The sequence below is a fragment of the Peromyscus eremicus genome, chromosome 23 (genome assembly GCF_949786415.1).
Source record: "Peromyscus eremicus chromosome 23, PerEre_H2_v1, whole genome shotgun sequence".
Taxonomy (NCBI): Eukaryota; Metazoa; Chordata; class Mammalia; order Rodentia; family Cricetidae; genus Peromyscus; species Peromyscus eremicus.
Window position 1 is genome coordinate 27186900 of NC_081438.1, and position 26247 is coordinate 27213146.

The 26247-nt window shown below is 52.8% G+C and overlaps 1 protein-coding gene and 1 long non-coding RNA gene across 11 annotated transcripts; one reads left to right on the forward strand and one right to left on the reverse strand.

Annotated features, from left to right (window-relative positions):
- The first annotated feature begins 2137 nt into the window (after window positions 1-2137).
- Window positions 2138-25317, forward strand: Tsc22d4 (TSC22 domain family member 4). Of its 3 annotated transcripts, XM_059249903.1 has the most exons (6): window positions 2162-2652; window positions 3119-4131; window positions 7013-7173; window positions 14253-14301; window positions 19586-19945; window positions 24838-25317. In XM_059249903.1, exons 2-6 carry the CDS (start codon window positions 3388-3390, stop codon window positions 25078-25080), a joined length of 1557 nt encoding a protein of 518 aa, XP_059105886.1. In that variant the 5' UTR covers window positions 2162-2652; window positions 3119-3387; the 3' UTR covers window positions 25081-25317. The 3 variants fall into 3 exon arrangements, with proteins under 3 accessions (XP_059105884.1, XP_059105886.1, XP_059105885.1); XM_059249901.1 differs by lacking the exons at window positions 19586-19945; window positions 24838-25317 and adding an exon at window positions 14641-15344 and having other exon boundaries at window positions 2138-2652; XM_059249902.1 differs by lacking the exons at window positions 2162-2652; window positions 3119-4131; window positions 7013-7173; window positions 14253-14301 and adding an exon at window positions 18839-19141.
- On the reverse strand, window positions 11383-18823 carry LOC131898681 (uncharacterized). 8 transcript variants are annotated; one of them, XR_009375992.1, is made up of 5 exons: window positions 18662-18815; window positions 14573-14712; window positions 14183-14265; window positions 11823-11961; window positions 11390-11707 (listed from the first exon to the last, which is right to left on the reverse strand). It is a non-coding gene; the product is annotated as an uncharacterized LOC131898681 (long non-coding RNA). The 8 variants fall into 8 exon arrangements; XR_009375991.1 differs by having other exon boundaries at window positions 11818-11961; XR_009375989.1 differs by lacking the exons at window positions 11390-11707; window positions 11823-11961 and adding exons at window positions 11988-12126; window positions 12571-12681 and having other exon boundaries at window positions 13876-14265; window positions 14573-14733; window positions 18662-18823.
- Window positions 25318-26247: the final 930 nt, after the last annotated feature.

A 26247-nucleotide genomic window follows, 5' to 3' on the forward strand; every position in this document is an offset into this window, starting at 1 on the left:
TGATGAAACAGGATCTCCTGTACTGAGGCTGACCTTGAACTCCTCATCCACCTGTCTCTTGGCCACCTCCCGAGATCTGAACACTGCCACACCCAGCTAGGACTTAAGAGCAGTTCTTGTTTGAGTAAAATTAATTAGAACCTATCTCCTTCCAAACTCCTGAGTGACAGCAGATGCCGCCTTCCGATCCTCCTTTGGCTGAAAGACGCCTGCTCAGAATGCCAGTGATGAGTGCCAAGAAAGAAAAATGGCAGTTGGGAGTCTGTGTTTTCATGCCAGGCACAGAGTAGATGCTTTATGTGTGTGGATTCTCCTTCATAATGATCAAGGGATAGTATGGGAGAGGTGGGATTGGGTGTGTGTGTGGGGGGGGGGGGGGGGGCTATGCCTGTGGCCAGATGGGATTGGTCCTCACGTACATCTACGGGGTAGTTTTGTGGACACAGGTGTGTGTCCAGCCATTGTGGGGGGAATAGAGTTCCTCTTCAGGTCTGCCTGTGTTCTGTCTGACGGACGGATAAGGACATAGATGAACGTGTAGCAATACCTGTTCTGGACTGAGGAGATGGCCCAGCAGGTCAAAGTCCTCGCTAGACAAGCATGAGACCCAAGTTCAAATCTTCAGCACCAGAGTAAAGAGCCAGGCATGGCTACACATGCCTATAACCTCAGTGCTGTGGAAGAGAGAGCTAGGAGAATTACTGTGGCTTGCTGGCTACCAGCCAAGCTATTCTTTCAGTGAAAGATCCTGTCACAAAGAAAAAGGTGGAGAGTGATAGAGTACACTCAGACACCCAGTGTGATCTTCTAGCTAACAAACACACAGGTGTGTGCAATTGCACATGAATGTGCACATATGCCACAGAGACATTTTGGATATTCTGCTTCTCCATTTTCTCATCTAAGAAAGGGAATAACGCCGGGCGGTGGTGGCACACGCCTTTAATCCCAGCACTCGGGAGGCAGAGCCAGGTGGATCTCTGTGAGTTCGAGGCCAGCCTGGGCTACTAAGTGAGTTCCAGGAAAGGCGCAAAGCTACACAGAGAAACCCTGTCTCGAAAAAAACCCAAAAAAAAAAACAAAACAAAACAAAACAAAAAAAAAACAAAAAAAAAAAAAAAAAGAAAGGGAGTAACACTGTTATCGGAGACTGGATTTCAAATACAGGAACAGAGCCCTACGGTGGTGGCGTACACCTTTAATCCCAGCACTCAGGAGGCAGAGGCAGGCAGATCTCTGAGTTTGAGGCCAGCCTGGTCTACAGAGCAAGTTCCAGGACAGCCAGGGCTACAGAGAAACCTTTTCTCGAACAACCCCCTCCCCTGCCCCTCTGCCCCCCCCCCCCCCCGCTAAAAACAACAAAAATACAGGAACAAGATAAACACGATGGCTCAGTGGGTAAAGGCACTTGCCGCCAAAACAGATGGCTGGCACTATTCCATCCTGGGACCTATATGGTGGGAGAACTGACTCCTGCAAGTTAACCTCCAGAAGCATGCACATGCACACACACACACACACACACACACACACACACACACGTAGTACAAAATTTCAAATACTGTAGCAAAATCCGAGAAAAAGATATTGGAGGGATGAAACACGATTGGGTAGAGCTGATAACTGTCACAAGTCCATGATGGCGCGCGTGGGCGTTCATTATCCTATTTCCTCTACTTTGGGGCATGTTTGAAAATTTTCATAACCACCCGCTTTTGAAAAAGAGCGGGGAGGGGGAAGTTTCCCGTCAAGTTACGGTGAAAACCAGAGACGAGTGGGACAATCACAGCCACTCGGTAACATGTACTAGGTATTTATGGACAGCCAGGTACCCAGAACATGTCTGGCACGTTCCTTGCGACTCTTTGGGGGAGCCAGGAGACCAAACGCAGCAAAAGCTTACAAGTAAGGGAATCCCAGGCCTCCCGCAGGCTCCTCCTATTTTTCTCCGCCCTCCACGGCCCTCCTTCGGAGGAAGAGCTGGCTGGATCGCGGCAGGTGTAGGGTTAAAGCAGCCAGTTTGGGGCCGCAGCAGCAGCGGCAGCAGCGGCAGCCGCGGCAGCAGCAACTGTAGGCTGCGGCTGCGGCTGTGGCAGGCTTGGCTCCGTGCCAGCTGGCAGGGAGCCTCAGGAGGGAGGAGGGAGGAGGAAGAGGGGAAGGAGGAGGAGAGGAGCAGTGAGCAGGCCCGAGAAGGCAGGACTTCCTGGTGTGGGGGTTGTCAACAGCCCAGAAAGAGAGAGGCCGAGACGGAGACGGAGAGGGAGCCGAGCCGAGGAGCCCAGAGTTCCATCCAGTGGGGCCACGTGGGAGGAGCCTGGAGGGAGCCACTCGAGGGACCTGGAGCCAGCGGGGGGCTGAGCCGCCCCCTCCCACAGCCACCGGGAAGACCCGCGGAGTGTTAACCGAGGCCGCGCCTGGGCTCCGCCGTGGAAGCGCCGCCGGTTTCTTCTCGTCTCCGCTGCAAACTTTCCACGGAGATGCCTCGCAGAGTGAGATGCAGACGCCGGAGAGCACTGGGTAGCCCCTGATTGCCGTCTGCCGTGGCCTGCATTGCTCAGGGGTCCAAGAGGCCCTAAGGAAAAAAAAAAAAAAAGGACATCTTTAGTCCCCAGGTCCGCTCTCCAGCTCAGCTCGGCGGCCGAGGCCCGAGAGGTAGGTAGGACTCCCGGGCTGGGCGGGGCGCTTGGCTTGGCGGGCAGTGCCTAGCCAGCTATGGGGGAGCCGGATGGGGGTGGGGTGGGCTTGAGGCCCAGCAGAGGCCTCGGGGTGGCCCTTTCAGGGGGGGAGCCGGTTCACCCCTTTGCCCCTGGCCCTGGAGACCCGTGTTGAGGACGACTTTTGGATCTCAAGCTAGAAATGCCCAACTTTGGGTCCCAGCTGCTGCTTCCTGTTCTGGGTGCTCAGGATTCGGTCCCCTCTGCTCTGGTCTGTCATCTGTACTTGTCTCTGGGTCTCTAGTGGCTTTCTCTTTCCTCCCCCAGTCGGCTCCCCCGAGAGGAAGCCCCGGAGGTGGTTTGGCCCCTGCTTTTTTTCTTTTGCTCACGTACACACACACACACACACACACACACACACAGACTCGCTCTCTCTCTCACTCTCTGTCTCTCTCTTTTTCCAGTTTGCAAGCTCAGCTCTGGGGTTTCAGCAGCGACAGCAGCAGGAAAAACCTGCCTCTGCCCCCCCTCCCGTCACCTCCCCTCCCCTGTACTCCAGTCACTAACTAGGCACCCCCAGTTCCCACAAGGCCCTCCTGCCATGTCGGACCCAGACGTCCCCAGGGGCCCCGATGTCCCTGCCATGTGGCCCCCTTGTTCCAGAGGTGCCTGAGCCCCTCTCCAGGAGCCCAGCCCCTCCCCCACCCGAGCCTAGTCGGGAGCCCCAGGGACCATGAGTGGTGGTAAGAAGAAAAGTAGTTTTCAGATCACCAGCGTCACCACGGACTATGAGGGCCCAGGAAGCCCAGGGGCTTCGGATTCCCCTGTCTCACCGGCTCCCGCTGGGCCCCCGCCCCGCCTCCCCAATGGGGAACCCAACCCTGATCCAGGGGGCAGGGGCACCCCCCGGAATGGCTCCCCGCCACCTGGAGCCCCTGCCTCCCGTTTCCGGGTGGTGAAGCTGCCCCAAGGCTTGGGAGAGCCTTATCGTCGAGGTCGGTGGACGTGTGTGGATGTTTACGAGAGAGACCTGGAGCCCCCAAGCTTCGGCCGGCTCCTGGAGGGAATTCGAGGGGCCTCAGGAGGCACTGGAGGCAGATCATTGGATTCTAGGTTGGAGCTGGCTAGCTTGGGCATAAGCACCCCTATCCCACAGCCAGGCCTGTCTCAGGGCCCCACCTCTTGGCTCCGCCCGCCCCCCACTTCTCCTGGACTACAGGCCCGCTCCTTCACAGGGGGGCTGGGCCAGCTGGCAGGGCCTGGCAAGGCCAAGGTGGAGACACCCCCGCTGTCAGCCTCTCCACCCCAGCAACGCCCCCCAGGGCCTGGGCCTGGAGATAGCGCTCAGCCCCTGCCCTCTCTGAGGGTCGAAGTGGAGTCTGGGGGTTCAGCAGCTGGAACCCCTCCACTGTCACGGAGAAGAGATGGAGCAGTTCGCCTGAGGATGGAGTTAGTTGGTCCAGAGGAGACAGGGAAGGTAAGAGATGGCCTCCAGGGTCAGAGAGACCACGGAAGGGGGCGGGACCTACTGGACCCAGGGGTTGCCTGACCTATATCCCGGGCGTCCTTGCTTTCAACTTCCATCTTGTCCTTCCCACCTCCTCTGTCACCTACTGGATAGGGCATAAAGTCCCTTTTCCCATTCAGCAATTTGTACACTGAAAGCCTTTTCTTTCCCAGACTCCCTTTCTTCTATCCTCTATATCCCTCCCTCCCTCCCTTTCTTCCTTCTCTTTCTTTCTTTCTCTCTCTCTTTCTTCCTTCCTTCCTTCCGACCCCCCCCCCCCTTTGTGGCCTTTAAATTGTTGCCCTTGGCCTTGACTGTTTCCATAACGCCTGTGGCATATGTGGCCTGCCCGCTTCAGCCTTTACCTCCTCTGGCTCCAGGTGATGAGGGTGGAGGCTCCAGCTGTGTGGCTGGCTAGGCCCTGGAGGGGAGGAGCTGGCAGGGTTTTGGGGCAGCCATAAAAGGTAGGCATTCCTCTGGGTCTTTATTCTTCCCACCAGCCACCAGGCCAGCTCCGTTTTCTGCCTTACTGCAAAGCAGTTTCCCCGAGGCGTTGGGGTTGAGGAGGCACCTATCACGCTTAGTCATCTCAGTACCCTGTACCTGGGCTTCTCTGGGAGTGACAGATGGGGTGACCTCAGAAACCATGGGGTGGGAGGTGGGGAAGCAGGGGGGAAGGGGTTAAATCCTCTGTTTCTGCTTCCTGTCTCCAAAAGAGGAAGCTGACTGCAGTCTGGGCTGGGGGCAGGATGCCTGGCTCCCTGGTGTGTGTGTGTGTGTGTGTGTGTGTGTGTGTGTGTGTGTGTGTGTACTTAGGATGGGAGAGTTGGATGTTTCTGCTGTGGAGAAAATAACACCTTGGCTGCCAGGAGGAGGTAGGGGTGTGAGGATGAAGGTTCTGTCCCTTCCTGGCCATGGGCTCAAACCACAGTGTAAAAATATCTTGAGCCCGAGCCCTGTTAGAACTGGTTAGGACCAGCTCTCCCACCCTCTCCCACCCTCTCCTGGCCTTCAGCTTCCCGTTTCATTATCGAAATTTCCCATCTTTCTAAAGTGTGTTTTTTTGTTTTTGTTTTTTTTCTGTCCCCTGGATAAACTGCCATTGCCTCGTTCTTGTCCCTAGACTCTCCTAGGGCAAGTCTGTCAGTGGCCCTTTGCCCTACTTTCGTTACATTTATTTATTTAATTTATGTGTGAACGTGTGTGGGCACATGCATGCCTGTGTGTGTGTGTGGGGGGGGGGGGGAGGCCAGAGGACAACTTGGGAGTCAGAGCGGCCCTTACACCGTGAAGGTTTGGCCGTGTGAGGCCAAACTCAGGTTGCCGAACTTGGCAGCAAGCCCCTCTATTCCCTCAGCCGTCTTGGCGGCCCCCTGTGCTCGACTTGTAAAGCCAGCCTGAGCCTCCCTTAGGCTTTGTAGACCCTGCGTCTCTCCCCACGGTGTCCCCAGCCCCCTTCCTTCCTCCCAATCTGCCCTGATCATTTCCTGTCTGCCCGTAACCACCGCTGTTGCCCAGCCTCAGAGTTTGACTCTCATTCGGTCCCGTGGTCTCAAAAAAGAGCCGAGGGAGGGTGAGGAGGACAAGGGGTGAGTGATAACTGTGCCCCTTTCCTGTGCTATGTCTCTAACCGCCGTCTACTCTCCCTTGGCTTTCCTGAGGTGGAGCCTCTCAGGGGCCCGCACAGAGGCTTCTTGTCCAGTTCCTGACACCTCCGCCCCTTCGCAGCTGCCCCCAGCTGCTGCCTGGTGGGTTATAGAGCTCCACACCCCGGGGACCCCCCCCACCCCTCTCATTTTCATACCCCCCCCCCCCAGAAAGGCAGAGGAGAGAATCTTTGAACTGCATTTCTAGTCTTAGAAGTTTGAGAGAAGAGGCCACCTCCAGGGTAGAGGGGAGGTGTGGAGAAGCTGTTTCTGAGGATTCATTCATTCTGCAGACAGCCACAGAACAAATTCACCTTCCAGCAGGGGAGACACAATAAGTACTTTAATTTTCAAATCGTCCTAGATGCTATTAAAAAAAAAAAAAAAGAAAGAAAGAAACTGTTCCGTGGACTGGTAAATAGCGAGGAAGTGTCTCTGTAAGGAGCTGACGTTTGAGTGCCTTTAAGAAGGCATACAACTGGGGGAGGCAGAGGCAGGAAGGAGGATGACAAGTTCAAGGCCAACCTGGCCCACATAGCAAGTTCTGGGTCAGCTGGGGCTACAAAGTGAGATCTTGTCACAGAAAAGAAGGTTGGGGAGGGAGGATCTCCGAGGATGTAGCTCAGTGTAGCCTTTGCCTAAGCATGCCCAGAGTGGTGCCTGCTTAAAGCTCCAGCCTTTGGGAGATGGAGACAGGAAGTCCAAGAAGCAAGTAGTTCAAGGTGATCCTGGGCTAAATAGTCAGTTTGAGGCCAGCCTGAGCTACGGGAGGCCTCATTTCAAAAAACATACTCACTGTCGAAAGTACATTGTCCTCTCATTGGGAGTCCTGGCTGAGGGCGAGAAGGAGCCCTTTTTTTAAAACCCCCATACCTCATCATAACACCACCACACACACACACACACACACACACACACACACACACACGCTTTCCCTAGGACCTGCGCATTGTTTCCAGCAAGTCTGCAAGACGGGGAGGGTGTTAGGGCTCGGGAGAGATGGGAGTGGTGGAAAGGGAGGCAGACACCTAGCTAAGGTTGGAAGGTGGCAGGCTCCCTCTCTTTCTCTCTCAACACTGAACTACATGCCATTTCAGTCCTTTTTATCAGTGCTGGGGATGAAACCCATTGTGTGTGCCAAACAAGCACCCTGCCAACTGCACTGTGTCCCCCCCATCCTTCACCCGCTCCTCCTCTGCCTCCAGGTGCCTCCGATCGACTCTCGCCCCAACTCACCAGCCCTCTACTTCGATGCCAGCCTGGTCCACAGGTCTCCAGACCCCTTTGGAGCCGCAGCGGCCCAGAGCCTCAGCCTGGCTCGGTCCATGCTGGCCATCAGTGGTCACCTGGACAGTGATGACGATAGGTAGGTGGGCGGGCTCTTTCCGTGTTGTGGGAGACTGGAGGGTGACCCCGGTGTCACACCTGCACGACTCTGCCTGAACTTGGGAAGGGACTAAACAGAGACCTCGCAGGGGTATAATTGCTGGGTGAAATTCACTTAGGACCCACTCCCTTTCTGTGGAGAGAGCTGGGTGGGACTCCTTGGCCCAGGACTGTTAAGTCAGAGTTTTTGAGTTAGAAGGGAGTCATTGTTGTCGGATTTCAGAGCTCTTGCAGATCTAGAGGTCATTTGCCAGCCTTAGGAATCAAATCCATTGGCGCATATACTGGAGATGAGAATAGAAAACGGGGCTGGGCGGTGGCGGCACAGGCCTTGAATCCCAGCACTCAGGAGGTCGAGGCCGGTGAACCTCAGAGTTCAAGTCCAGCCCGGTCTACAGAGTGAGTTCTAGAACAGCCAGGGCTACATAGTGAGACCCTGTCTCACAAAACAGAACAACAACAAAAAAATAGAAAATGGGAAGAGGGCAGGGGAGACAGCTGGGGATGTGGCTCAGTGGGTAGCGCTCTTGTTTAGCGGGCACAAGGCCTTGGGTTCCAGTGCTGCATAAACTCCCTTGGGGCCAGTATAGACTGTATCGTACCCTCTCTCAAAATAGTAAAAATAGAGTGAATAGGCAGTTGGTGCCTTCCCCATCGGCATCTCCCTGTGGGATTGTGACATGCCATCCTCTTAATCCACAAGACTACTTTAGGGCCCAAGACTATCTAGTACCAAGAAAGCATTGCCTGCCTGGTGTAGTGGCTGGGTGCACAGCTGTGATCTGGAATTCAGAAGGCGGGAATAGGGTTTCAAATTCAAGGCCAACCTGGGCTGTATAGGGAGACTCCGCCTCAAAACATGGTGGGAGGAGCCGAGTGTGGTAGCTCCATCCTGTAAACCCAGCACTGGGGAGGCTGAAGTAGGAGGATCACCATGGGTTTAGAAACTAGCCTGGAGCAGGGTAGAGTAGTAATCGCAGTCATTGGGGTGGGTGAGTCTCTGAGTTTGAGGCCAGCCTGGTCTACAGATTTGAGTTCTAGGTCAGCCAGTTCTGTACCCTGTCTCAAAAACAAAAAACCTCAGCCAGGCATGAGTGGCACATGCACTTTGGAGGCAGAGCCAGACAGATCTCTGTGAGTTCCAGGTCAGGCCAGCCTGGTCTACAGAGCGAGATCCAGGGCAGGCACCAAAGCTACACAGAGAAACCCTGTCTTGAAACAAACAAACAAAAAACCCCAAAACAAACAAACCAGAGGTGGGCGGTGGTGATGCACACCTTTAATCCCAGCACTCAGGAGGCAAAGGCAGGCGGATCTCAGTTGCATAAACCAGGTTGGTGGTGCCATGTTTTATAATCCCAGCCAGCCCTGGGGTAGGGGTGGAGGCAGGAAGATCAGATCAGAAGTTCAAGGTCATCCTTAATGACCTAACAACCCATGGTGGTCCTCCTGCTTCAGCCTAGGATGTATGAAACTATGTCCAAAAAAAAAAAAAAAAAAAAAAAAGAACGGAGGTGGGAAGGAAAGAAGGAATTGATTTAAAGTTCTTCCCTGTGAGCGGATGTGACCAATAGGCTTCGGAGGAGCATGGTGACCAAGTCCTCCCACAGCAATGCCTGGCGGCAAAAAAGGGACCACAGAGAGGGGGGTACTTCTACTGGCCTTGCTTACTAGGGGTGGATGCCTCATTGGTGGCATGGTGGGTAGACTTTTGCTTTCAATAGGCGTAGAAATGTTGACCAAGTCAGACAGCTGGGAGCTGTAGAGAGGAGGTGGGACTTCCTGTTGGAGGCCCCTGAAGGGAGGGACTTCCTGTTGGAAAGGAAATGAGTGGGACTAAAAGAGTGGGTGTCTCCAGGAGACCTGTCTCGGACGCAGATCTCTCCTCCCCACCTTCCCCCTAGGTGCTACCACCACGCTCTGGAATTAAGACCCAGGCCCACAAAAAAGAGGAGGCCTGAGGCCTAGAGAGAGAGTTGGGGCCGTAAAGGAAAGGAGAAAGGGGTGGCCAGAAAGATGTGAGCTGGAGGACAAGGGGCTGGTGCTGGGCCGGGCAGGGCAGGGCAGGGTACCCTCTATGCTGCCTTCCAGCTGCCTCTCAGGAATGTGTGAGGTGTGAGGTCAGCCAGGGCCAGAGAGTCACCTGCCCCCACCAGATGCTATTCTCAGCACTTCCCACCCCCCACCCCCCCATTTGGGAAGTTCCCTGGCAAAAAGGCTCCATGTCCCTCCTCTACCCTTTTCTCAGCTAGCCTCCAGCTTTCTCGGTCGTGAGAGTTCTACCTGTTGAAGAATCCCCATTCTTTTTACAGGTCCCCTCCCCCCCTCCCCTTCCCACCTCCTCTGCACGCCCTAGTCTGACCGGTTGCTCCCAGCCTTCAAGGCTCTGGGGCTTTGGCCCAACCCAGCCCCTCATGCCTCACCCTGCTGGGCCAGCGGGTTTGGGTTGGGCCATCCTCTACCCCCTAGGAATGGGGTGGGTAGACCCCACCTCACCTGTCGGATGTGTCTCCTAGAGCTAGAAGGAGACCAAGGTTCCCAGTGGCGCGAAGTTTTTCCTTTTGAGAGGGACCAAAATGGGTTGTGGTGTTAAGTGCTGGGGTACCATGTTGAGCTGGGGGTGCCTTCCCGGTGCTTGGATCTGGGACGGGTTAATAGGGTGCTGGTGAATTCAGACTGTTTGCGGTTGGAAGATCTGTGATCCCATAGAGGGTGGGAGATACTTGGTTAGGGTGGATGAGTGGGCAGATGCCTAGCTAGTGTGGTTCAAGGCTGTGTAGGGAATGAGTCCCAGAGGCTTTAGGCAGAAAAGCCACATTTATTTATTTTTATGTGCGTTGGTGTTTCGCCTGCATGCATGTCTGTGTGAGATGTCAGATCTTGGAGTTACAGTTAGTTGTGAGCTGCCGTGTGGGTGCTGGGAATTGAACCCGGGTCCTCTGGAAGAGCAGTCAGTGCTCTTAACTGCTGAGCCATCTCTCCAGCCCCAAAGCCGCATAATTGTGTCTAATGCTTTCCTTTGGGTCCAGTGCTTGTTTTTTGTTTTTGTTTTTTGTTTTTTTTTTTGTTTTATTCTTCTTTTGCTTTTAGTTTTTTGTGGTACTGGAGATGGAGGGCCTCACAGTCGCCGTGTGAGCACAAACTGCCACTGAGCTACACACCAGAGCCCCACCTCGACCCCCTTTCCTTGTGTTTTGTTTTTTTTACTTTTAGACAGACTCGCTAAGTTGCCCAGGCAGGCCTTGAACTTGCCATCCTCTTACCCCAGCCTCCTAGAGGCTGAGATGACAGACACGCCCCACCAGGCCCTCTCCAGCGCAGTTCGCATTCTTGTGTTCGTGTGTTCATTTGTGTGCGTGTGAGTGTGCACGTGTGGGGGCGTGTACATGGGCCGACTGATTATTACAACTCAGGAGCTATCGACCTTCCTGTGTGCGTGTGTGTGTGTGTGTGTGTGTGTGTGTGTGTGTGTGTGTGTGTCATGCACGTCTCATTGGCTTGGGGCCCGTTGAACCAGCCAGTTCGGCTGACAAGCGAGACCTATGGATTCTCCTGTCTCTTGTCACCCCAGAGTTGGGAGTATAAACATGTACCACTACTCCTGGTTTTTGTTTTTTTTTACTTGGGTTCTGGGGCTCGAACTTGGGTCCTTTTGCTTATGGCACAAACATTTTACCCACTGAGAGCCATTGCTAAGTTAAAGTTTTTTTCATGTATCTGTGAGTGTGTGTGTGTGTAACTTACACGTTGGCGTGTATGTGTGCCACTGTGTGGGGGTAGAGGTCAAAGGTCAGAGAACAGCTTGTGGGAGTCTGTTTTCTCCTCCCACTCTGTAGCTCCTGATGTCCCAGCTCGGGTCATTATGCTCTGTGGGAAGTGCCTTTACCCACTGAGCATCTGGATGACCCCTCTACACGCTTACCTCATGAATTGTAAAAGCAGTCCCATGAGACTCTAGAGAAAAGAAAGCTGTCCAGGGTCACTCAGTCAGTGAGCCTGGGTCTCACCCTAAAGCCACACGCTCTCCTGTTGGAATGCGTGTGTCCCAAGAGAGCAGGAGGTGGCAGTGGTCCTTACCATGTCCTTTTGCTAAGACAGGCAGGGGCAGCTCAAAAACCGGGGCAGGAAGCCAGCCCCTCCCCCTCCCTGGCCCACACCTGCCCTGCCCACCCCCAAAGGCACCACAGAATCAGGTCTGGGAGAGAGTGTAGACAGGATTGCTGGATACCACTTTCTTGGCCTCGGGCCCAGCCTCTCTGAATGCTCCCAGAGCATACGTGGGGAGCCAAGCCGGCCAATATCCCCAGGATCTGGACGTCCCCAACTCTTGACAGACTCGTCATCCTCTGATCCTCGTATTCGAGCTGTCGTACTTGACCTTCCGAGGCAGAGTCCAGCCTCTAGAGATGCCCTCGACCCAAGGGTCCTTCCTGCAAGGTTGCTGTCTAATTCAGTTAGGTAGTGCACTGAGCAACCCCCAGGGGGCGCCATTTCCACATGCAGCCATCCCTGGCCTGTGTTGGAAATTGTGACAGTTGGGGGGACCGATGGTGGTAAGTGTCGTGGGAAAGGGGCTGTTTCGTCCTCGTCCACACAGAGTTGTGTGGGGACTTGTGACACTTACCATACCTGTTCCCAGCCTTGCCCAAGAAGTCCAGTGTACCAGCCCCTCACTCAGCTGATCAAGGCGAAGGCTTGGCTTGCCCACATCCCTTCAAGTTGTTAGGGCTAGAATGGCGTAGGGGAAGTGCTTTCACAAACTCCTGAGCTGGACACACAAAAGGCAGCCATCAGTCAGCCAACAAATGCTGGTGGTTGTATTATTCCTTTGTTTCTGGCAAGGGTAGAAGATTTAACTTGGCATCTCGGCCTGAGTGTCCGCCAGGCAGGGCTGACACGTCTATTCTGGTCCGTCTGTCCATCTTTGGTGTCTCTGTGTTGGAGGAAGGGTGTTGGGTTTTTACTTCTGTATCCCTGTGGCTTGAAAACAGATTTGACACTGGCTAGTTGGCCCTCTGTGTGTGTGTGTGTGTGTGTGTGTGTGTGTGTGTGTGTGTGTGCGCGTGTGTGCGCGCGCACTTGTGAGTATGTATGCATGCACACTCGTGTGTGTCCAGGTGCAGTCCGGCAGGCTTGTGGAGATCAAGAGGACAGCTTGGGGAAGTCTGTTCTTGCTTTCCACCATGTAGGTTCTGGGAATGGAACTCAGGTTGTCAGGGTTGGTGGCAAGAGCCTTTACCCATGAACCCTCTCGTATCTAACCCCTCCGCCCCTCCACCTCCGTTCTTACACATGTCCTCTGTGCCTTTGGGGGCTCCAGGTGTCCTTAGTCACTAATACTCTGCTCTTCTACCCTGGTCAGCCCTGGCTGTCCTACCTGTCAGCACCTCCTGCACTCAGAGCTTGGCCAGGAAATGGAAAATTCCCAGCTCCCTTTCTGACAGCCGGGCCTCGTGCAAGGGTCACCTTGGACTTAGTACAGATCCCCCTGTAGGAAAGCAGGTTGGAGCTGACAGCCAGTGTGGGAGGGGCTACAGGGGAGCCGGCGATCTGTGATTGGAGCAAAGTGGCACCCTGGTTCTGGGAGGGAACGGGGCTGGAGACCCCCGAGTCTCACGGGAAGCAGAAAGGAGGCTTGGGTAACCGAAACAAGAGCCTGCCTTCCCCTCTCTGGTGGCCAAAGAGACATTGGAGGCCGGGGCGGGGCAAGGGGACCCTAGAAAGTCTTGAGTGACCAGAGGGGCTTGAGTGAACCAGACATTCAATCCTGATGCCAATCAGGAGCCTGAGCCCTGGGGCCTTTGAGCCAGGCATGAGGTGCCCTCTGGTGGCCACTGGACAAACTGCAGCCAGGCCTTAAAACTACGGATTACGTCTGTTCTATCCCGTGTCCCATGTCCGCCCTCACCTTTTTTTTTTTTTTTTCCTTAAGCCCTGACCCATTCCAAGACCTCCACATACAACCCTCAGGTCCTATACAGTCCGGCATTGATTTACAGGCTTCCTAGCATGGGGGTGGGGTGGGGTGGGAAATGTTTCTGTTGCTATGGAAACCATCCCTCATTCTCTCCGCCACTGAAGGAACTGGGGGACCCTCTGTCCTAGGTGGCCCTTGTATAAAATGTATACATTTTGGACTTGGTGGGGTGTGCTCATAAATACATCTGTCCCCGCCCCCACCCCACCCCCACTCTCCCCTCGTCTGTTCCCTTTCCCCGAGGGAGGCTATGGTTAATCCAGACCGCGCAGAAAGGCAGGCATAGGTCGGGGACAGGCCTCCTAGGCTGTCACCTTCAAGCCCTCCCCGTGCCAGCCTTCTTGCCCTATAGCCCCTCCCCCACCCGGGGCTTACCAGCTGACTTCGCCTCCCCTTCCCCTCCAACCTGGGAGTGGTGCCAGGGTGGAAGGGGACACTGGCACAGACCATGTGTGTCTGGGAATTCCCGCCCACTGTGGAGCCAAGGGAGGGGGTCCCCGTGTCCCTGAGGAACCAATAGCAGCTGCGCCTTGCCCTGAGGGGGAGGGCAGGGTGTATATCTCTCAGGCCAGCACTTGGTGGGTCCTGACTCCTCCCTGCCTGCCTGGCATCCACAGAACTCTACTTTGCCCCGGGGGGCTCTGAGCCCCCCAGGCACTCCCTCTGACAGCCCTTTGGTTGGGAGTGGATGCTGATGATCCTTACCTCAGGAATGTCCCAGCCAGGGGTCTCTGTGAAGTCCTTGGTATCATCGTATGAGACGCGGGTGGTGGGGATGGCGCCAGGGGCACCCCGGAAAAGGGGCTGCGTGTCTTCCCCGAACTCCCCACGGGGGTCATCCCCCATCCGAGGGGCATTGGGACCTCCTTCCCACCAGGGCCTGGGGGGACCTGGGCAGCGACCTTCACCCCGCCGGGGGATGGACAAAAGCCTCCTCCCCCTGATCCTCTACTGTCACAGGTACCTTGGGCACGGGGTGGGGTGTAGGCTGGGCTTTCAGAGCAAGGAGCACCTAGAAGGCAGTAGCAGAGCTGACTTGGGGCTCCTCCTCCTCAACTTGTACCTCTCCGTGTCTTCTCCAGTGGTTCCGGAAGTCTGGTTGGCATTGACAACAAGATTGAACAAGCCATGGTAAGAAAAGACATTTTGGTCCCAGGAGGCCCTCGAGCAGTCCGTCTGTCCATCTCCCTTCTCCCATTACTCGGGAACACAAACTCCCGTTGTCCCGCTCCATCTCTCCTTCATCAGCTTTTGGCCTCCTTAACCTCTGTGCTCCATCCCTGTCTGGTCCTGTCTCTCACCCTTTGACCCTTGGGCTCTCCCTGTCCGCTTCTCCTTTATTCTCTCTCCTCCCCTTTGGGCACAGGGGGCTGGGTGTCTCATAACGACTCCCCGAAGGTACCTGGGTAGGAGATGGCACCTGGAGGTGGCCTGGGAGGGCCTGACGGTTGGTTTGTCCCTGGGGCCCAGGACTTGGTGAAGTCGCACCTCATGTTTGCCGTGCGAGAAGAGGTTGAGGTACTGAAGGAGCAGATCCGAGACCTGGCGGAGCGGAATGCTGCGCTGGAGCAGGAAAACGGATTGCTACGTGCCCTGGCCAGCCCGGAGCAGCTGGCCCAGCTGCCATCCTCGGGGCTTCCACGGCTCGGGCCCTCTGCACCCAATGGGCCTTCCGTCTGAGCCTCCTTTCCCTCACAATGTGCCTTTGGAGGGGGGGGCTGCCACTGGCTGCTGGGCCTTGGGCCAGCCGCCCGCCCCCTTCTTCTGTGTAGCTTTAATGCCCGCACCCAACCCCAGCACCCAGGGATGGGAGTTGAAGGCTCCCTGTTGGCCTGTCCCTTCCCACCTGGTCTCCCCAGAGTCCCCAGGCCTTTCGGGAAGAGGGAAAACCCAGGATTGGGTGCTTGTCTGGAGCTCCTCATCCATGGAAGAATCCAGCACCACCTCCTTCCCTGGGTGTCAGTGTTCTGGGGACCCCCCTCCCCCCAGCAATAGATGGCCTGGAAAGATTTGGAGGTTCCCTGGCAGGCCCCACCCCCACCCCACCCTGTCCCCTCCAAGCACCACCTCTCCTCTGTCCAGGGGAGGGTGTATGGACAGTATCTTCAACTTCTGGGATTCAGGTTGTTATTAAAATAATAATTATAATTAAAAAAAATCTGAAGAAACTTGAATATGGAGATTGGTGTGGTGTTGCTTGTGTCCAGACCTATGTGGGCACCCCCCCCAAAAAAAACACACACACACACAAACACACATACACACAGAGTTCCCGTGAAGATCCCAGGTCCACACTGGAGAAGGCCGCTGAAAACAGTACAGGGATGGTCCTGGTCCCTGGAAAGGCCTAGCAGGCTAGCCTCAGGAAAGAGGTAGGGGGCGGTGTCTACCCACGTGCTGGTGGTTGGCGGTGTGAAGGGGGGGATAACAATGAAGTCTTTGGTGAGTGTGAGGATCCACCCCTAGCTTCCCAGTGTGTCCCCTCTTGTGGGCTGGATCCGGGTGGCTGCTTGGAGGCAGGGCAGAGAACCCTGAATGGGTCCCTTGTCTTCAGGCTGGGTGTGGGCCAGGCTCTTTGGGCACATGGTGCTCTCGCCAGGCCTGGCAGGCCGCCTTGGCTTCCACCCCACCCCTGGCTGGATGAGGACTCGGCCCAGGGGTGAGCAGGCTCCTCCCGGCCAGCCTGGGCTTCTATCCCAGTCAGATGGAGGCAGCCAAGGAGAAGGACCCCCTCTGGTGGAGAAAAAGGCAATGGCAGTTGGAGCCTCGAGGGAGAATGTCTTGTGGCGTTAAGTCCTTGGCAGCCCAACCAGATTGGACCCCATGTCTTCTTTTAGAGTCAGGGTGTGGTGGTTGAAATGGTCTCAGTCTGTAGACCAGCCTGGCTTCAAACTTACCATATAGTTGAGAATGATCTTGAAAGCCTGCCTGCTCCTGTGTGCATGGATTATGGGTGTTCACCACGGTGCTGAGCTTTGGCCCTTTGTGTGTGTGTGTGTGTGTGTGTGTGTGTGTGTGTGTGTGTGTGCAGGTGTGTGTGTGCAGGTGTGTGTGTGTGCAGGTGTGTGTGTGCGTGTGCACAGGTGTGTGTGTGTGTGTGTGCGCAGCTGTGTGTGCAGCTGTGTGTGCGTGTGCGCAGGTGTGTGTGAGTGCAGGGGTGTGTGCGCGCGCGTGTGCAGGTGTGTGTGTGTGCAGGTGTGTGTGTGCAGGTGTGCGTGTGTGCAGGTGTGTGTGCGTGTGTGCAGGGGGTGGGGGGGTGACGTGGTCTTTGTGAGGAGACGAGAGGATAAACGTGGGTGTCAGTCTTCACCTTTGTCCTTGTTGGAGTCAGGGTCTCTCTCGTGGGCCGCCGTGGATGCCAGGCTAGCTGCCCTGTTCTCTCTCACCCCTCCTTTCCTTCTGTGAGCGCTGGCATTGCAAATGTGTGTGCTGCCGCATCTGGGAGTTCTTTGGGATCCCAACTCAGCTCGTCACCCACTGAGCCATAACCTCAGTCTTTTTTCACCTTTTTTTTTTTTATTTAAAGAGTTGTTTAATGTGCATGGGTGTTTTCGAGTGCATGCGTGCATGCGTGTCTGTGTGAGGGTGTCAGATCCCCGGAACTGGAGTTACAGACACTTGTGAGCTGCCATGTTGATGCTGGGAATTGAATCCAGGTCCTCTGGAAGAGCAGCCAGTGCTCTTGACTGCTGGGCCATCTCTCCAGCCCTGTAACCTCAGTCTTTTGTTGTTGTGACTAGGGTGTCACCTAGCCCGTGGTGGCCTTGAACTCACTAGGTGGCCGAGGCCGACTTTGATTTGAATCTGTGTGTGCACATGCACGTGGAGCCAGAAGTAAACCTTGCGTGTCTTTTTCAATCACCGGCCATAGTTTTTGTTTTTTCCTTTTTTGGAGACAGGGTTTGTTGCTCTGTGTAGCCCTGATTGTCCAAGAACTCTGTAGACCAGGCTGGCTTCGAACTCACAGGTCTTCCTGTCTCTGCCTCCCGAGTGCTGGGATTAAAGGGATGCACCACCATGCCCGGCCCGCAGTATTTTTTGAGATAGGCTGTCTTCATTGGACCTGGTGCTAACTGATTGAGCTAGAGTGACTGGGAAGCCCCAGGATTCTTGTCTCTGCTTCCCCACTAGTGTTACAGACCAGCCCCACCAGAGGATGCTGGGGACCCAAACTCAAGTTGTCATGCTTGTGTGGTCCCCTGTACTAACAGAACTATCACCCTAACCTGCTGAAACTGGCTTTTAACTCTTTACTCTTCCTGCCTCCTCTCCCAAGTGCTAGGATTCTGGGCATATACCACCATGCCTATTTCAAACCCAGTTTTTTATTTTATCTTTATTTTGTGTGTATGGGTGTTTTGCTTGCATGTACGTCTGTACCGTGTGAGTGCATGGTACCCGTAGAGGCCAGAAGCGGGTGCTGGATTCCCTGGAACAGGAGATAGAGAGGGTTGTAAACTAGCATGTGGTTGCTGCGAATTGAGCCCTGGTCCTCTGGAAGACCAGTGAAAAACAAGAGTGCTCTTTTTTTTTTCTTTTATTTTTTTAATACTGGTTTTAATTTTGTGATTGTTAACTGGAAGATCCATCTTAAACAAAACAAAACAAAACAAAACATCATCAGGGCCAGGTGGTGGCGCCGCACGCCTTTAATCCCAGCTCTCGGGAGGCAGAGGTGGGTGGATCTCTGTGAGTTTGAGACCAGCCTGGTCTACAGAGTGAGATCCAGGACAGGCACCAAAACTGCACAGAGAAATCCTGTCTCGAAAACCAAAAAAAAAAATCATCTGAATCATAAAGCTATTATAGTTACACTCTACACACTCCCAAGGTACTTTTAAATGATTATGATTTGAGTCTGTAGATGAACAATGACAACATCCAAATACATCATCTGTTCAGCCTTGACTGAACACTGGTAAAGTGTCTGATGGGACAAATGACTGATAAGCTTAAAGATAACCAGCACAATTTCCAATTTCACAAGCAGACCGCCTCAGCCCAGCTAAATTCTCAGTAGCAACTGACACTGATATTGTATAGGTGTATAAATTAGTCATGGAAACAAACAGATGAGAAAGCCAAGTTTCCTTTTTCTTATTTCCTCCTCACACCTCTCTTAGGTATCTCCTTCTTTCCTCTGCTGCTCCTCCTGTAGTAACACAATCAGGTTTCTCCATCTGGAATACAGAGTCCTCATCCCACACTCTGCTTTCTCATCCTGTTCCCCCACATCACCAACATTTTTCAGGCGTCTAACATAGCAAAAATTATCCAGGGGAATGGAGCATAGGGGCTTGGGGGGGGGGGAGGGCTGGAATGGGGGCTTAGGTAAAGAGAAATACCCATGTATGAAGAAACATCGTAAATGTTCAGTATGTAGGAATTAGCCAAATCGAATTGCAAGAGCACTCTTAACGGCGGAGCCATCTCTCCAGCCCCCTCAAATGCAGTTACTGTGAATCTTGTGTTCACTGTCCATAACACTTACCTTGAAGTACTGCTGTCATGACTGACTAGCAAAATCCACAGACAGTGTATCTGGGCTCTTGATTGGTGTCGACTTCATTATCCTGGATCTTGGGCCAGAAGGGACAAGGCATCAGTGATTGGCTCTGAAGGTCTTGGAAGGTCCTTGGGGCTCTCACAATGATCTAGAACACTCCCTCACTCTAAGTTCTCATCCACTTTGACTCCTCTCCCTGTCCCAGGGAGGGGAGGAAGGGCCTGGCATGAGCCACTGGGGGGCACACTTCCTTTGGATTTCTGATTTCTTCCTTCCCTACTGTGCTTGAAGCTCCTCGGGACCCACGAATTCTCTCTGGTGGTGGCCACTGGCCCATAGCCTTTTCCCGTCTACACTCCAAATGCCGGCTTTGCACCATACTTCGGACTTGTGTCTGGAGAGATGACCATGGTCGGGAGGCTCTTGAAATGGGTTAGGCGAATTTGGCGAAAGATGACCGGCTGGGTGAGTTCCACAAACCCAACACGGCCAGGAGATGGGCGTTCTGGTTCATGACATCTGGGCCATAGCAACCCTCACGACTTTGCCCTCCTGCTCGGTCTCTTGTGGCTAAACCAGACAGGACAGGAAGTGAGAGTTTAAGAGGGCTGGGGAGGGGCTTTGGGGAACAATGGAGGGAGGACAGTCATCCCTAGCTTCGTTGTGTTTACAGCAGGGTCTGCTCTCTCCCACTCTGTGTCTTGTTTCTATTATTGTTGTTTTGTTATTGTTGTGATGTGTAGGGGGTTGCACGTATCATGGAGTGTGGAGGTCAGCAGCCAACTTTTGGGAATTGATTTCCTCCCTCCACTCTAGGAGCCAAGGACCCACCTTAGGCGGTCAGGCCCACTCCTGGCAGGGGTCCTCACCCACTGAGCTATCCAGCCCACCCTGTGTCTTATTTCTTAGGTCCTGTCCTGGAAACGTAAAGCCAAGCCATACATATCCAGGCAGCCCAAGAAACAACCATTGAAGGGAGTGGAGAAGACCTCCACGGACTTTGATGTGAAAAATTTGGTCAAGCCCCGCAAAGAGTCCAAGGTCTCTGACCTGAATGTGTGCCCGGGGGGGCTTGAACCCCCTGTGTTGGCCACTGCCAAGGAAAGGCCCTCTGTGCCACCCGTTGTGCACCGAGAGAGTGAGACTCTGGAGATTCTCCAGAGTCACAAGAGTCGCTCCCTGATGCGGCTGTCCCAGACCGTAGTGCACTCAGTTTCCATGTTGATGTGCTCAGCGCTGCAGTCTGGCTGGCGACTGTGTAAGTGGAAGGTGAGTACCATTCCACCCCTACCCTGAGACTCATCCCTCCCTCCGTCCCTCCCTCCGTCACTATTTTTTTTTTTTTTTTGGTTCTTCGAGACAGGGTTTCTCTGTGTAGCTTTGCGCCTTTCCTGGAACTCACTTGGTAGCCCAGGCTGGCCTCGAACTCACAGAGATCCGCCTGGCTCTGCCTCCCGAGTGCTGGGATTAAAGGCGTGCGCTGCCACCACCGCCCGGCTATTTTTTTTTTTTTTTTTTGAGACAGGGTCTTATGTAGCCCAGGCTTGCCTTGAACTTGCTATGTAGCTGAGAATAGCCAGAAGTTCCTGTTTAAATTTATTTCTGATTATCTTTTAAGATGTTGTTTATGTGTACACACATGTACTTGTCTGGCTGTGCACTACGGATGTGTAGTTGTGTGAAAGAGGCCGTGAAAGGTTGTCAACTCCTAGAACCTGGAGTTACAGGTGGCTGTGAACTGCCTGATATGGGTGCTGGGTTCTCTGCAAGAAGAGCAAATGTTCATAACTGCTAAGCCATCTCTCTAGCTGCCAGATTTTGATTCTGTTCATTTATTTTAGTTTTTTTGAGACAGGTTGTCACCTTGTACCCTGGCTGGCCTCGAACTCACAGAGATCCTCTTACCTCTGCCTTCCACGTGCTAGGATTAAAGGTGTGCATCACTAAGCCCTAATCCCTGAATTCCTTTCCCTTTTTCTTTTTAAAAAACTCTTCTTAGTGTATGAGGATAGCCAAACCCGTGCCATAGCATGTATGTGGAGATCAGGGGATAACCTTGGGCATCAGTCTTTTCCAGTTTATTTTATTTTTATTTATGTATATGCCTGCCATGTGTATGCAGGTGCCCATGGAGGCCAGGAAAGAGAGTTAGGTTCCTTGAAGCTGGAGTTACAGGCAGTTGTGAGCCTCTCACTGTGAGTGCTGGGAACTGAACCCCAGTCCTCTGCAAGAGCAGCCCATGTTCTTAACCACTGAGCCATTTCTCCAGCCCCTCCACAGGGTCTCTTGTCTCAGGTCTTATTGTAGATGACAGTCTACCTGTCCCGAGAGTTTCTGGGGACTCTCCTGTGTCCCCCCTTTCACTGTAGGAGCGCCATGGTTACAGATACACGTGCTGCAGTCCCTTGTTTTTAGGTTTTGAGGGTCTGAACTTGAGTCCTCAGGCTTACACAGCAAACACTTCACCAACTGAGCTGTCTTCCTGGCCTTGAACTCCTCATCCTCCTGCCTCATCTCCTCAGTGTTGGGATTACTGGCAAGTACTACCCAGGACCTCATGCATGCTGGGCAAGTGCTCTACCAGCCGAGCTCCGTCTCCAGCTCCCTCCACCCCCTTGTTCAGTCACTGCGGTGCCTCTTCTATTGAGAAGCACTCAGAAGACAATGGTGAGCAAGGCTTACCCAGACCAGGGAGGCCACACACAGGCAGGGTCTCACAGGTCATGGTTTCATATCCTATGGGGAGTGATATTGCAGGTAGGGAGAACTTGGCTACCAAAGGAGGGGATCCTATGAAGAACTGGGCATGGGGCATCAAAGACTGCTTCCATAGATGAAGAGATGGGGAAACTGAGGCCTGATGGAGGTTTCTTGGCTTGGTGAAAATTAAGGGGAAGTGGAAGAAGTTGTGTGTGTGTGTGTGTGTGTGTGTGTGTGTGTGTGGCTGTTCCAGGAAGAGAGAACAGCAAGTGTTGGTGAGGGTGTAGGATAGAGGTGTGGGGGTGTGGGGGTAGCGGTGAGACTTGCCTATGTTATGGGAGAGGAGGCAGTGATCCTTGAGCCAAGGACCTACTTGTAGATGGCAGGATAGATGGCCAGGTTGTGGAATTTGAATTTGGCCCTAGAACAAGAGCCCTGAAGATATTTAAGCAGGAATGATAAAATCATTTTGTATTTTTAAGTTTTTTTTGAGATAGGGTCTCCTGCAGGCTGGTCTCAAAGTTACCATGTAGTTTACTATAGCTTTGAATTCCTGATCCTCTTGGTGTCACCTACACCCAAGTCCTGGGATGATGGGTGTGTACCACCACACCCAGTTTATGAGGTCCTGGAGATGGAACCTAGGGTTTGGTGTTTGTTACACAAGCATTCTAACAAGTGAGTAGAGCCCCTAGTTTACCATTATTAAAATAAAATATAGCCGGGCGTTGGTGGCACACACCTTTAATCCCAGGACACAGGAGGCAGAGGCAGGTGGATCTCTGTGGGTTTGAGTCCAGCCTGGTCTACAGAGCGAGTTCCAGGACAACCAGGGCTATACAGAGAAAACCTGTCTTGAAAAACCAAAACCAACCAACCAACCAACCAAACAAATAAAATACAGAAATTCAGGACATCATGGTGGTTTAGTGATGCAGGTCAGGAGGGGTTGCATGTGTGAGGCCTCAGATTTAATCCCTGTCGGGGGTTGTGAGGGAGGAGACAGTGACAGGGAAGGGACTCATTGATTTGAGATTGCTTTCACAATAAAAGGATAATTTAGTTAGTAATTCCTGTGATGCTCTTGATTTCGGTTATTAGATACACAATTCTGCATATGTGATAAAATTTTGTCGAATTAAGCAGGCATGCATGCATACACGTAACAACACACACACAAAGAAATACAAGTGACACCAGGGATGTCTGTGGGCTGGAGAGACGGCTCAGCAGTTAAGAGCACTGCCTGATCTTCTAGAGGACCTGGGTTTGATTCCCAGCACCCGCATGGTGGCTCACAACTGTCTGTAACTCCAGTTCCAGAGGATTTGGTGCCTTCTTGTGGGACTTTATCAGGTACCAGGCAGGTATGTGGTACACATGCATATATATAGGCAAATGCTCATACACATAGAATAAAACAAATGATTGTTTTTGAAAAGTTTTTCTTTCTTTCTTTCTTTCTTTTTTTTTTTTTAAAGGAGTGTACCACTCCTTTTTCACGGGATTCCAGTTTGGTTCCCAGCATCCACGTAGAGCAGTTTACAACCACCAGTAACTCCAGGGGATCCACTGCCCTCTTCTGGCCACTGTGGGCACTACAGCCATATGCTCATACGCCCCTTCTCCCCAAATGATAATCACACAATTTTTTGTTTTGTTTTGTTTGTTTTGTTCAAGACAACGTCTCCCTATGTAGCTCTAGCTGTTTTGGAACTCACTCTGTAGACCAGGCTGGCCTTGAACTCACAGAGATTCCCCCTGCCTCTGCTTCCGGAGTGCTGGGATTAAAAGTGTATGCCACTAAGTCTGGCTAACACAAATCTTAAAAAAAAAAAAAAAAAAGTAAAGAAAAACAAACTAGGGTCTCACCGAGCATGGGATATCTGAACAAAATCAGATATAACTAAATATAAATACGAATATAGTAAAAATTATTTATTTAAGCTAGCATGCAAATAACAGGTTTCATAACTTTGACATTTTCATACATACATAGCACAGCACCTTGATTGTATGTTACCCCAGCCCTCTCCCATCTGTAATATAATTGCTGCTGCTGCTGTTGTGTGCTGGTGTGCTTGCACGAGGGAGCAAGTGTGCCCTTGTACGTGTGCAGGTGCACTAACCTGTGTGGAGCCCAAAGATCAACTTTGGGTATTTTCCTCTATTACTCTGCCTTTTTTTTTTTTTTAAGACAGCATCTCACTATGTCCCTGGCTGGCCTGGAACCCTCTGTGTAGACCAGACCAGGCTGGCTTCAAACTCATACCTACCTTCCTCTGCCTCCCAGGTGCTAGGACCCTGCGCACTACTGCCACATCTGGCTTCCACCGTAGTTTTGGAGACAGCACCTCTCACTGAATCTGGAGCTTGCGATTTCCCGTACAATGGCTGGCCAGCGAGCCCCCTCATGGTCCACTCATGTCCTTCTCTCCAGAACTGGGGTTGCAGGCAGACAATGTCGTGCTCAGCTTACTATGCAATGCTTAGGGATCAGTGCTCGGGCCCTGATGTGTGCATAGCAAATACTTTACCCACTAAGCTATTTCCTCTGCCCCTATGTCTTGCAAATTTTTCCTACTAAAAAAAAATAGGTAAAGGGTATACATACATATATATATGTATATATATGTATATATATATATATTGCATTCCAATGTATAAGCATTTAAAGTTTAATTTAGAAAAGAAACAACGAGGCCAGGTGGCTCACATCTGTAATTCCACCATTTGGGAAGTGGAGGCAGGAGGACTGCTTCAAGTCTGGGGCCAGCTTTGGGCTCTAAAGTGAGTTCTAGGCCAGCCTAGATAAACAATGTGAGACTTTGTCTCAAAAAGCAAACAAAACAGAAAGCGGAAAAAAATGGATGAAGGAAGAGAGGGAAGGGGGAGAATGTGAGTGAGAGGAAAGAGAATAAGAAAAGAGAAAACGCGGCTGAACTAAAGGTGCGTGCCTGAAATCTCAGCACTCGGAGGCTGAGGCAGGAGGATCATGAGTTCAAAGCCAGCTTGGGCTATGAGAGACTGTCAAAAACCAACACAGGACTGGATATGTGGCTTAGTCCTTAGCATGCTTGCCTCGCATGCGACTCTGGGTTCCATCCCCAGCACCACAGGGAGGTTGAGGTACAGGCAGAAGGATTGGAAATTCAAGGCCACCCTTGGCTACACAGCAATTTCAGGTGTGGACCGGAATACATGAGCTCCTACCTCTAAATGAAAAGAGGAAAAGGAGGAAGGGAAAGAAGGGGGGGGGGGTTGGGAGGAAGGAAGAAAAGAAAGAAAATAAAAGAAACGTGGAACACAGGCACACGGAAGGGTACAAGCTGAGAGACCTTCCTGGAGGAGGCGGTGCCTGAGCTAATCCGATGGAGGAGGAAAAAAAGTCGAAGCCTTTGCTGTTTATTTGCTGGTCCCTCTACCCTCCCTTGACGTCCCCACATCTCTTTCTTTTACAGTCTTCTGTGAGTTCTGCCTCAGTTTCCTCTCGACTAAGGACCCGGACGGCCTTGGAGACGCCAGAGGCTGAGATGCTACGGGAAGTGTACCTGGTACTCTGGGTCATCCGCAAACAACTCAGAGGGCTGGCCCGCAGGCAGGAGAGGCGCAGGCGTCGCCGTGTGCGGTCCCACGCGTCCTACATATCCCGCCCCTCGGATCCCGTGCAGGGCCTCAAACCGGATGCCCGAAGTCCCCTCTAGGCAGGGGAGCCCCAGATCCTTAGAAAGTCCCCACTCACTCTTAAAGAAGGTTGGCAGGAGGGGTTGAAGAGCCATCAGGCCAGAGTTGCTGGTGAGGAGGCCATACTGTCACCTCTCATCCGAAGCCCAAGACCAGGCCTGGGGTCGAACATACTCCCCTTCCGTGTTTGTTCAATTTGTAGAAAGAAAAAAAAATTATCTAAATATTGAGAAATAAATATCGGATGTTTCTGAGTAGATGGAGTTTGTGTTCATGAATGGGAGAGGCAGTAAGAGGAGTTTGGGGTGGGGTAGAGAGAAACACCCACTGAGTGGGGGACCCAGTTAGGCTTGAGAGTAGCTCCTAGGTCTCTTTTTTGCATATGTCATAGATGGACAGGTCCTGTCCTTATATCCGTATACCCCCCCCTCCTAGGAGCTGAATTGCCTTTAACTGTTCTGCCTGGCCAGTAACCATAGCAACAGCATCCATTCATGGGCACCATATATGTCCACTGGGTAGCAGCCCTGGCTTTTCTCCCTAGCAATTCCATACGATAGGGTGGTCTAGGAACTCATCCAAGGCCCTCTAGCTAAGGATGTCCGTGTGTGTGTGTGTGTGTGTGTGTGTGTGTGTGTGTGTGTGTGTGTGTTGGGGGGCGGTACTAGAAAAGAGCGTTGGATCCCCTAGAGCTGGAGTTACAGGCAGGTGTGAACCACCCAGTGTGGGTGCTGGGAGTCAAGTGCTTTCATTGCTCATCAGGCTCTCCAGCTTTCCTTTTGTCTGTGAGAGTCCCATCTGGCCTCCCTTCTTTGTGTATGTTAGGATGCTAGACGGTCTTCTGCCCGGCCGAGCTACATCCTCAGCTGCCCGCTTTCTAATTATTTCTATTACATTTCCACTTCCTTATCTTGTTTGCACCATGTGTATGTGGGTGAGTGGGTGCGTGCCATGGTGGGCGTGTGACCGGATGTCAACTCGGAGGAATCGGTTATCTCTTTCCACGGTGTAGGTTGCAGGGGTCGGATTCAGGTCATCGGGCTTCGTGGCAGGCACTTTTAGTGAGTAGGCCAACATGTAGCTCAGGTTGGAGTCAAACTCAATGTGCAGCTTGAAGATGACTGTTGTTTGAATCTTAAATGGTCTTTTCATAAAAAAACCCAGAGCCAGATATCGGGATGAGAGCT

Coding starts and splice junctions, on each gene's coding strand:
- Tsc22d4 (XM_059249903.1), top strand. CDS start 3,388: ATGAGTGGTGGTAAGAAGAAAAGTAGTTTTCAGATCACCAGCGTCACC. Junction 4,132..7,012: donor GTCCAGAGGAGACAGGGAAG/GTAAGAGATGGC, acceptor CTCTGCCTCCAG/GTGCCTCCGATCGACTCTCG. Junction 14,302..19,585: donor ACAAGATTGAACAAGCCATG/GTAAGAAAAGAC, acceptor CTTATTTCTTAG/GTCCTGTCCTGGAAACGTAA.